Genomic DNA, 11,211 nt, shown 5'->3' with positions numbered 1-11,211 from the left:
CCTTCCGTGGGGCTGGGCAGGGGCTGGCGGGGTTGGTGGGTGGGATGGGAATGTCGCCCGCGGGGCGGGGGCGCGGGGCTGGTGGCGGCCTGCGAGGAGCCGAACCCCGAGCCCCCCGCTCGGCCCCCAGGCCCCCCAGGCCCCCCCGGCCCCCAGCCGGCCCCTGCCTCGGGGACCCGAGACCGCAGGCCCGGGCCGTCCGGGCTCAGTGCGCGCCCCGTCCACCAGGCGGCGCGCGCGGCCCGCCCAGGCCGGCCGCGCTCCTGAGCCCCTCGGGGAAACCGAGGCTCCGGGCGGGTCAGGCCGTCCGCAGGCGCCATGCAGCCCCGAGCTCGCAGTGCCGGGCCGTGTCCCGGATTCCAGCCCGGGGAGCACGCGCTGCACACCGCCCCCGCGGCCCGGGCCCACGCAGGTGGGATCGAGCCCGGAGACGCTGTCGGGGTCCCCTAGCGACGGGGGCCCAGCGTGGGGGAGGCGCGTCACTTCCTGTCCCCGCGATCCGCACCGCCGCCACGCGGTGTGCTTGGCCCCGGGCCCCCTTTCCGGGCCTCAGTTTCCCTGTTGTCCCCGGGTCTGCGAGGCTCGCAGCCGCCCACCGAGGCGCCTCCAAGAACCCAGCCCCCGGCGAGGCCATGCCCCCTAAGAACCAGCCCCCGGCGAGGCCACGCCCCCTAAGAACCAAGCCCCCGGTGAGGCCACGCCCCCTAAGAGCCCAGCCCCCGGCGAGACCACGCCCCCCAAGAGCCCAGCCCCCGGCGAGGCCACGCCCTCTGAGAACCCAGCCCCCGGGGAGGCCACGCCCCCTAAGAAACAGCCCCCCCGGCGAGGCCACGCCCCCTAAGAAACCAGCCCCAGGCGAGTCCACGCCCCCCAAGAGCCCAGCCCCCGGCGAGGCCACGCCTCCAAGAACCCAGCCCCCCGCAAGGCCACGCCCCCAAGAGCCCAGCCCCCGGCGAGGCCACGCCCCCTAAGAAACCAGCCCCAGGCGAGGCCACGCCCCCAAGAGCCCAGCCCCCGACAAGGCCACGCCCCCTAAGAACCCAGCCCCGGCGAGGCCACGCCCCCGCCGTGCTATTGGTGAACATTGTTCCGGTAGGCGAGGCTTCCTCGAGGCCACGCCCCTCAGTTCTGCAGGCCGGAGAGGCGGGGTTCCCAGACCACGCCCCTCACACGCTATTGGAGGAATCCCCTCAGGAGGCCGCGGCTTCCTCAGGCCACCGCCCACGAGGAGCCCTTGGCCCAGTTCAGCGAAGCCAGGCTTTCCAGGCCCCGCCTCCTCGCCGCGCTATTGGTGGAGTCTGTTCCGGGAGGCGCGGCTTTCTCCTCAGGCCATTCCTTCGCCGCGCTATTGGCCCAGTCTGCCCGAGGGGGCGCGGCTTCCTCTCTCGGGACCCGCCCCTGCTGGCGTTTTTGACGGCGCCTCTTCCGGTAGGCGCGGCCTCTGGCTCAGGCCCCGCCCCCGCCCCGCCACATAAGAGCGCGGCCGCCGCGGGCCCTGAGCGGTCCCCGGGTCCTGCGGGCCGGCGTCCTCGCGCGCGTGGGTCGAGCCCGCCGCTCCCCCGGACGCTCGGTGTTCCGCGTCGCGGGTTCGAGCCCCGCGTCGGCCTGCTGTGCGGTTTGCGCCCGCCGGCGCGATGCTGTTCGACAAGGTGAAGGCCTTCGTGGTGCAGCTGGACGGGGCGCGCGCGGGCAGCGAGCCTGTGTTCCACGGGGGCCAGGCCGTGGCGGGCCGGGTGCTGCTGGAGCTGGCGGGCGCGGCGCGCGTGGGCGCGCTCAGGCTGCGCGCTCGGGGCCGCGCGCGCGCGCACTGGACGGAGTCGCGCAGCGCGGGCTCCAGCACGGCGTACACGCAGAGTTACAGCGAGCGCGTGGAAGTCGTGAACCACCGCGCCACGCTGCTCGCGCCAGGTACGGGCTGCGGGGTGTGGGGATCGGGGCCGCGGGGAGCCGGGACGCGGGGATCGGGGCCGCGGGGAGCCCGGCCGGGCCGCGGGGAGCCGGGCCGCGGGGAGCCGGGCCGCGGGGATCGGGGCCGCGGGGATCGGGGCCGCGGGGATCGGAGCCGTGGGGAGCCGGGCCGCGTGGAGCCGGAGCCGGAGCCGGGCTGGGGGGGGCGGGAGCCCGGCCGCGGGGGGCGGGAGCCGGGCCGCGGGGATCGGGGCCGCGGGGAGCCGGGGGGCGGGGAGCGGGGAGCCGGGCCGGGGGGCGGGAGCCGGGCCGCGGGGAGCCCGGCCGTGGCCGCTGAGCCAGCCTCTTGACCCCCTAGACCCCGGGGACGTCGCCACGCTGCCCGCCGGACGCCACGAGTTTCCCTTCAGCTTCCAGCTGCCCATGTAAGCCCCGCGGTCGCCCGCGGTCGCCCCCGGCCTTTCTGCGCCCGGCCGGACTCCCCGGGACCCCCACTGCGCGCCCGGCCCGACTCCCCGGGACCCCGCTGCGCGCCCCCGCCCTCTGCCCTGAGCCCCGCTCTCGCACCCCAGCTCCCTGGTGACCTCCTTCGAGGGCAAGCACGGCAGCGTCCGCTACTCCATCAAAGCCACCCTGCACCGGCCCTGGGCGCCCGCGCGCCGCGCCCGGAAGGTGTTCACCGTCATCGAGCCCGTGGACATCAACACGCCCGCCCTGCTGGTAGGGCGGCCCCGGGTGCGGGGGTGCGGGGCCGGGGGGGGGGTCGGGGGCCGGGGGCCGGGGACCGTGGGGCGGGGGGCGGTCCCGCCCGGCCTCTGATGTCTTCGGAGCTGGGGGTCAGTGGTGCCCGGAACCTGCCGTAGCGGGGCGCACGCTGAGGGCATCCCCCTGCCGTAGCGGGGCGCACGCTGAGGGCATCCCCCTGCCGTAGCGGGGCGCACGCTGAGGGCATCCCCCTGCCGTAGCGGGGCGCACGCTGAGGGCATCCCCCTGCCGGGGCGCCCCTGCCCTCCCTCGGCCTCAGATGCCCCGATTAGCGAAGAGGGCGCCGCGGGCTTGCAGGGTTGTGCTGTGCTGGTGTGCGGTTTGCTTTGGTTCCTCCTCAGTTTTCCGCGGCCCCCCTGTCCCCCTGTCCCCGGCCTCCGCAGGGACCGCGCGTGCGCCGCCACCACGCCTGCTCTTGTTTTTAATCTTTTATTCAACCCGGGACGGGCGCCAATCCCCTGCCCCAGCCATAGAAGCTCCAAGTGTCCGGGTGCCCAAGTGACCCTCAGTGTCCCCCCAGGAGCCCCAGGCTGGGGCCCGGGAGAAGGTGGCCCGGTCCTGGTACTGCACCCGTGGCCTGGTGTCCCTGTCAGCCAAGATCGACCGCAAGGGCTACACCCCAGGTAACGGGGCGGGGGGGGGGGGCTGCTGCTGGAGCGGGAGGCTAGCGGCGGGGAAACTGAGGCAAGCCGCCCCGTGCTGCAGGCGAGGCCATCCCCATCTTCGCGGAGATCGACAACGGCTCCACCCGAGCCGTGCAGCCCCGCGCCGCCCTGGTGCAGACGCAGACCTTCATGGCCCGGGGTGCACGCAAGCAGAAACGCGCCGTGGTGGCCACTGTGGACGGGGCGCCCGTGGGCCCGGGCCACCGCGCGCTGTGGCCGGGTCGCGAGCTGCGCATCCCCCCGGTGGGCCCGTCCATCCTGCAGTGCCGCGTGCTCAGCGTGGACTACTCGCTCAAGGTACCGCCCCCAGCGCCCTGCGCCCTCCCGTTGGGGCCGGGGCGGGGGCCGGGGTGCGGGGCCGGGGGCCGGGGGGGGCCGGGCCGGGGGCCGGGGGGCCGGGGTGCGGGGCCCGGCGGGCAGTCCGCATCGCCGCTGCTCCCCCAGGTCTGCGTGGACATCCCGGGCTCGTCCAAGCTGCTGCTGGAGCTGCCGCTGGTGATCGGCACCGTCCCCCTGCACCCGCTGGGCGGCCGCTCGGCCAGCGTGGGCAGCCGCGCCAGCTTCCCGCGACCCTGGGGCCTGTGCCCCACGATGGAGTGGCCAGAGGGTGAGCTCGGCCGCCGCCAGGGACGCGGGTGGGCAGAGGCGCGCCCCGGGGTCCCTGTGCCAGCGGGGTCTGATCCCAGCACGCCGAGGCCACCTTCCGGGGCAGGGCGTGGGGACGGGCAGCAGCCGCGCCACCGTGCGCCGCTCTGCGTGAGATCTGTCCCCAAAAACAGAAGGGAGCAATAGTCAGAACCAGAGTGGGCCCAAGTCCCCGCGGAGGCAGGAGGATTGCTACAAGTTGCAGGTCGGCCAGGGCAACAGTGGCGCTGTCCCGGGAAGGTCCGGTTGTAACCGTGTCACCGTCCCGTCCTCCCCCCAGCGCCTCCCGAGTACTCTGCGGTGGTGAGGGGGACCCCGCCGCCCCCCGCCGCCCCCGGCCCCGGCCCCGGCGACCCCGCGGCGGCCCTGGCAGGGCCCTACCTGGCCTGTCTGCAGGAGTTCCGCTACCGGCCGCCTCCGCTGTACTCTGAGGTACGCTGCCTGCGCCTGCGGGTGAGCCAGCGGGGTGGACGGCCGGCCTGGGGTCCTGGGGAGGCTGAGGCAGGAGGGTCACAAGATCCAGGCCAGCCTGGGCTACGTGGCAGGGCTTGTCCCAGATAGAAAACGAACTCCTACGCTCATGTCGGGGCCTCACACCGTCCTGGTGACCCCTGACTGCGGTTCCCCTGGTGACCCCTGACGGCGGCTCCCCTGACCCCTGACGGCGGCTCCCCTGGTGACCCCTGACTGCGGTTCCCGTGACCCCTGACGGCGGCTCCCCTGACCCCTGACAGCGGTTCCCGTGACCCCTGACGGCGGCTCCCCTGACCCCTGACGGCGGTTCCCCTGGTGACCCCTGACGGCGGTGACCCCTGACCCCTGACGGCGGTTCCCCTGGTGACCCCTGATGGCGGTTTCCCCCTGACCCCTGACCCCTGATGGCGGTTCCCCTGGTTCCCCGACCAGCCCGGGGTTGGGCCGCCGCTGGGCGGCCTGGCTGACTGGGAACCCCGTCCGTCCGTCAGGAGGACCCCCACCCACTCTCAGAGGCCGTGAGGCCGCGCTGCATGACCTGCTGAAGTGTGAGCGACCTCGGTACCAGGTTCGAGATTCTCCGCCTCTGCAGCCCGGGCTGAGGAGCGGCAGGCGACTTCTGTGACTGGCCGCGCCCCGGGCCTCCAGTTCTCTGCATCCGACCAGCCAGACGTCCCTAGAGGCCTGTGGTCAGGAGAGACAGTGGGGTAAACGCTTCGTCCCGTGGAACCAGAACCAGGGGAGGCAGAAGGCTGCCAGCGGGTGTCCCAGCTGGGGCTTTGGCGTATGAACAGGAGCTCGCTCCGCAAGCAGACAAGACAGGAAAGGGTTGGAGCTCAGAGCCCACCGCCCCCATGTTAGGGTGGGGAGCCCAGGTGTGCAGGGCTTAATCACGGCCACACTGAGCAGGACAGAGGCCCAGGGACAGACGTGTGGGCAGTGAGGGTCCGGGGTTCCGGCTTCTGAGGCCTGGTGACCGGGTGAGTCCAGAGCTGCGCGTGACCCGCCCGGAGAGGCTCTGCTCAGGGACCCGGGCCGTGGGCCGCCCGGTCACCGCCGCCAGGACCCGCCGTCCCCGCGGTGACCCCGCCACTCTGTACATTAAAGGCGACTCTGGACGTGGGGACCGCGTCTCACTGTGCGGCTCGGACCCGCCCGGACCTCACCTGGGCCGCGGCTGCTCCGGTCACCAGATCGGTGCACTTGTGGTTTTCCTGCGTCAGTGCTCAGAGGCGGGAAGGGGCCTCAGGGCCTGGAACCGGGGGCTGCGAGCCGGGGGTGGGGGTGGGGGGGTGCGAGCCCGCGTGGGTGACAGAGCCCGGGTGGGTGGGGCCCGGGTGGGTGACAGAGCCCGGGTGGGTGAGAGCCCGGGTGGGTGAGAGCCCGGGTGGGTGGAGCCCGGGTGGGTGGGGCCCGGGTGGGTGAGAGCCCGGGTGGGTGGGGCCCGGGTGGGTGAGAGCCCGGGTGGGTGGGGCCCGGGTGGGTGGAGCCCGCGTGGGTGGAGCCCGCGTGGGTGCCGGGGACCCGACTGCGCCCCTGAGATCGGTGTCTGCGATTCTGAGGTCCCCAGAGTGTGACTTTCCACGTGTGGTCTGCACGTGATCGCCCCGCGCAGGATGTGAACAGTTAACACCAGCTTCAGCACTTAGCAAGCTGAGGCAGGGGACTACCTAATGAGGCTGTAGCAATAATAACATCGACTCCATTATTATTTAGCCCCAGCACTGGGGAGCAGGGGGGTCTCCTGGGCCCGGGGTCCCGCAGCCGCCCCAGGGCCGCGGTCTGCAGCCCAGGAGGGTCCGTCGCGGGGTCGGGACCCGCTGCCAGCTGAGCCCTGCGCTGTCCGGGCAGAGCACGGGGCAGTTCCAGGGCGACACCCGAGCCGGCGCTGCGACCCGATCCCCACACAGGGGTTTTCGGGGGAGGCGAGAGGGGCGGGCGGGGACCACAGCCGCCTTCCCACCGCCGGGCCTCACCCCGCGGGCGCAGGATCGGGGCCCCGGATCCGCCTGGCCAGGGCGCGGTGTGAGCCCCCGGCCCCTTCCCTGCGCGCCCCGGGTGACAGGCACGCAGGGCGCAGACACCTGCTCCGCGCTGGCAGCCGGCCCGGCCGGGCGGCCGTTCAGGAATCTGCGCCCGGCTCGGCCGCCCTCGCCGCTGCCCTCGCCCTCCCCGGGCACAGTCTGTCCAGCAGGAAGCCGGGGTGCCGGGGAGGGGGCTGCCGGGCTCTGGTTACAGGACACCCTGTCCCCGCCTCCGCCCGCCCGCTGTTCCCGAGCGCGCAGAGCCCCGACCCCGGACCTTCGCTCCCGCGCAGCTCTGACGCCTCCAGACCCCCGCTTGTTTTTATTTTTGTTCGCCTTTGAGACGGTCTCGTGTAGCCCAGGCTGGCCTCGAACTCTGATCGCCCTGCCTCCACCTGTCAGCGCGGGCTGCACGGTGTGTGCCCCCCGGGTGCCAGGCCGGCACTCTGCCCACCGCGCCCCGGCCCTGACCCCTCCGCCCCGGTTGTGATGTTCGGAAAGTCCCCAACAGCTGCGGAGGAAGCGGTGCCCGGCCGGGGCGCGGTGCCAGCCACGGGGGCGGGGAAGACAGCGGGGAAGGGCCCAAGAGAGCAATCCCCCTGCCGGGGTCTGCCCCGCCAGCCCCGCCCACCTCCGGGCTCCGCGTGACCACGGTCTCGCGAGGCCACGGGATTGGCTCCCCGGACCGACGACGGTGCCAATTAGACCTGGGGCGCAGCAGAGGCAACCCTGGGCCGAAACCCATTTGCCCCAGGGACTAAGTCGGTGGCGCGGGGTGCCAGGGACACCGGGATGGGGGCGGGAGGGACAGGGTCCCGGCCACACAGAGCGGAGCTGTGTCGGCGTTGGAGTTTGGACGGATGAAGAGGAGTTTGCCGGGGAAGGGCGTTCCAGCCACAGGGGACAGCCTGTGTGGTCCCCGGCAGACGGCAGCGTCACCTGGGGGGTGAGCGGGACTGGGGGGGTGCTGGGGGGTGAGCAGGACTGGGGGGGGCCTGGGGGGTGAGCAGGACTGGGACGGGGGGGGGGGGGTCCTAGGAGGCCCTAGGGATGCAGCGCAGGCCGGAAGAGCGGGTGTTTCCTCGGCTGTGAACCTTTGGCCCAGGGCAAGATCAGGGGTCAGCGCTGGACTGTTGCCCTCCCCGGCCAAGCGGGCGGCCCCTGGCTCCTCCCGGGGCACTGTGGCCGGGCAGGGGTGCTGCGGGGCACAGGACTGCCTGAGGAATGCAGAGTCCCCTCCCAGGAACAGGCTGTTCCCTGCGTGGGCAAAACAAAAGGCGATGGGTGGGGGCAGGTCAGAGCCCAGGGCGCGCAGGAGGCCGCCCAGGGCTGTTCTCCCGCGGCCCGGCTGCTTCCTGGAGCGACAGGGACCCCGGGACCGCGGGTCCCCTAAACACAGACCTAGATCCAGTTTGGCCACGTCCCTTTCCAGGGCCTTTGTCCTTTTTTCTTTTCTTGATTTTTGAGACAGGGTTTCTCTGTGTAGCCCTGGCTGTTCTGGAACTCACTCTGTAGCCCAGGCTGGCCTGGAACTCAGAGATCCGCCTGCCTCTGCCTCCCGAGTGCTGGGATTAAAGGCCTGCGCCGCCACCGCCCGCTAGGATGCCTCGTTCTTGCTGGCACACTTCTACTCACCCTTCAAAATCCCACGTAGACCCTTCCTCTGCTGCTCGGGGCTTGGCTTCCTCCCTGCCTCGCCCAGCGCCCCCCCCCCCTCTGTCCAGCCTGGCTCTGACCGCCAGGCTCTGGGTGTTTGTGTCTTGTACGGATCACTGTTCCTCCATCCTGATAAGGCTGAGGCGGCTCAGGGGCCCACAGGACAGAGGAAGGTCGAGGTTTCCCAAGCACGCCCACCTCCTGGGTCCTTAGACGCACTCACTGGCCACACAGGCCTGCACATAATTAGCTGTTTTGTTTATTTGTTGAGGCTTGCCTGGAGCTCATGGTTACTCTCCTGCCTCAGCCTGCGGAGAGCTGGGCTCTGGGGCCAGTGTGGGAACTTGTTGATCTTGAGAGACACACTAAGTGTCTGAATTCAGCGCTTCCACGGGCATCGCGGCAGGGCGCCGGCGCTGGCCCTGGTGGAGGCCCTGTCCCACCTTGAACCTGCAGCGGCAGCCGTGGGGACAATGTTTGCCGAGTATCAGGTGACAGCGGCAGCTGAGACTGACTGGGTCACAGGAGTGACGCTGGAGTCCAGCAGCGTGGCAGCCAGCGGACGCCCGTGCTGACGGTGAAACCCAGCCGCTGCGCTGACAGTGAAACCCAGCCGCTGCTGGCCCGGCCCGCCAGGTTGGCTGCCAGATGCCCGAGTCCAGGTGGAGAGGACGCGTGTGACGAGCTGAAGGTGCTCTGCTTGGACGCAGCCTTGTCTGCCATCTGGCTGTGCCACCCTGGGCAGTTCCTCAGCCTCTCTGGGCCTTGGCTTTCTCAGTGAAGTGCAGAAGTGTCTACCACAAAATGCAGGCTGGCAGCTGACTCCGCTTCAGATGAACCCAAGACTTTCTTTTCCTCCTTCTTTCCTCCTGTTTGAGACAGTGTTTCACTGTGTGACGGAGGGTGGCCTGACACTCCCAATCCTCCTGCCTCAGCCTCCTGGATCAAGGTGTGAGGTGCCTGGGGGAGATGGCCTGGCAGGAGTATCACAGCCTCTGCAATCCCAGGACAATTGCATGCTCTGAGTGCTTCCCATCCACAGGCAAGAAGGGGCCGTGAAATGGCTGGCAGCCAAGCCTGAGGACCTGAGTTCGATCCCTGGACCCCCATGGCAGAAGGAGGGACCTGAATCCCACAAGCTGCCCTCTAACCTGCACATGAGCAGCAAGGCATGCAGTCCCTGCCCCCTAGACAAAATAAATAAATATAATAAATAATAAAATGATTTTAGAAACATATTCAGAAGCAGGATATACACTCACACACAACTCAGTCAAGGCCTGCCAGAGGGACACACCTGGGTACGGCCCCTTCCAGAGGCGACAGGGCCCCAGGCAGGCCCTGGGGTTGTAGAGGCTAGGATGCCTTGGGAGGCTGTGTTCCAGCCTCAGTGGTGATCAGGGGCGGAGACCTGGCCTCCATCCACTGAGCCAAAAATGAATAAATAAAGAAGAAAAACCTCCTGGTTTGGAAACTCAAGCTGGAGGTCGCAGTGCGGCTCTCCTTCCCCATGGCAACCCGTGCCTGCGGGCGGTGCACAGAGCCCCAGCGAGCGGACTCGCCCTGTAACAGACTGAGGGTGCAAACCCAGGCATGCCTCAGTTTCCTTCCCCCTGGGTGAGGCAATGAGCTCTCTGACCTGGGTTGGGGTGGGTGACAAAGTTGGGGGGTAACACACTTGCTCTCTCTTTTGTTTGTTTAGGGTTTTGTTACTTTTTGTTTGTTTGTTTTGAGACAGCGTCTCATGTAGCCCAGGCTGGCCTCAGACTCACAGAGATCCATCTGCCTCTGCCTCCAGGGTGCTGGGATTAAGAAATAATGTATTGCCGGGCAGTGGTGGCGCACGCCTTTAATCCCAGCACTCGGGAGGCAGAGCCAGGCGGATCTCTGTGAGTTCGAGGCCAGCCTGGGCTACCAAGTGAGCTCCAGGAAAGGCGCAAAGCTACATAGAGAAACCCTGTCTCGAAAAACCAAAAAAAAAAAAAAAAAAAAAGAAATAATGTATTAATGGGATCGAATAATGATAGTTATCATCATTACTATTGCAACAGAGTCTCACTGTGTAACCCAGGTTGGCTTCTAATTCATGGCAATCCCCCTGCCTCAGCCTCCCAAATGTTCAGACCCAGGTGCAGTTGCCATGCTTCGGGCTGTGACAAGTCAGCCTGGAGATGGACTGAGCGTGTTTTCCTGCCGTCGGAGTCTATTTTAATCTGATCTGTGGCACCAGAGAGTCCGTGTTTCTGCTGGAGACTGGGGCCCTGAGCACCATCAGGGCATCAGGGACAGCCATGTCCCAGCAAGGCCACCCAGGGTCAGCTTCTGGGACTGCGGATGTTCTAGAACCGTATTGGAGCGGAGCAAACCCCAGCCAGGCTGTGGGGGTGCCCAGCATCCTCCACCATGACCATCTGGGACTCACGTCCCGGTAGACGCAGGGATGGGGGAGACATGGTGACCAGAGCTACCGGCAAGGACGTTGATGAGGACAGCCATGCCCGGGCCATGTGAGCCTCGGGCCTGGGTCGGGGCCCCTGAGCAGCCCCCAAGTACATGGGGAACCTGGGGGCCCCCATGCCAGCTGCTGCCTGGGTCCCTGCACCCGAACACTGGGCACAGCTTCTGGGGAGGATGGATCGACATCGTGTCTCTCAATCGCCCACTGCTGTGTTTGTGAAGCAGGGTGTCTCGCTGAACCAGGACCGTAGCAATTCAGCCAGAATGAGCGCCGAACCCAAGGGGTCCTCCTGCCTCGGGCCCCTGGTGCTGGGGGGGTGGTGAGCACCCACCTTTCGCAGCCTAACTCCAGTTCCAGGGGATATGAACTCAGCTCTCCCGCAGCAAACCTTCGACCCCTGAGCCCTTCCCCGGCTCTGTCTGTTTCTTGTAGCCCAGGCTGTGCTGGAACTGTCAATGTAGCTGAGGATGACCTTGAACCCCTGATCCTCCTGCCTCCACCTCCCAGTGCTGGGATGACGGGTGCTCCAGTAACTGAGTCCGGGGTCCAGCCGCAGGGTGCAGGGTTTGGGGGATATGTTGACAGCTGAGGCAGGTCTGCATCTCAGATGTGGCAT

General features: G+C 69.0%; 1 protein-coding gene across 1 annotated transcript; it reads left to right on the top strand.

Moving 5' to 3' along the window:
• Positions 1-1,487: 1,487 nt before the first annotated feature.
• Arrdc2 (arrestin domain containing 2) lies at positions 1,488-5,580 on the top strand. The gene is made up of 8 exons (XM_076553126.1): positions 1,488-1,908; positions 2,267-2,333; positions 2,481-2,628; positions 3,194-3,296; positions 3,379-3,635; positions 3,783-3,945; positions 4,264-4,415; positions 4,949-5,580. The coding sequence occupies exons 1-8, from the start codon at positions 1,635-1,637 to the stop codon at positions 5,000-5,002; spliced, it is 1,218 nt and encodes a 405-aa protein (XP_076409241.1). The 5' UTR covers positions 1,488-1,634; the 3' UTR covers positions 5,003-5,580.
• The last annotated feature ends 5,631 nt before the right edge of the window (positions 5,581-11,211 follow it).

This window comes from Peromyscus maniculatus, chromosome 17 (assembly GCF_049852395.1).
Source record: "Peromyscus maniculatus bairdii isolate BWxNUB_F1_BW_parent chromosome 17, HU_Pman_BW_mat_3.1, whole genome shotgun sequence".
NCBI lineage: Eukaryota > Metazoa > Chordata > Mammalia > Rodentia > Cricetidae > Peromyscus > Peromyscus maniculatus.
This window is presented reverse-complemented; position numbering and strand designations above follow the sequence as displayed.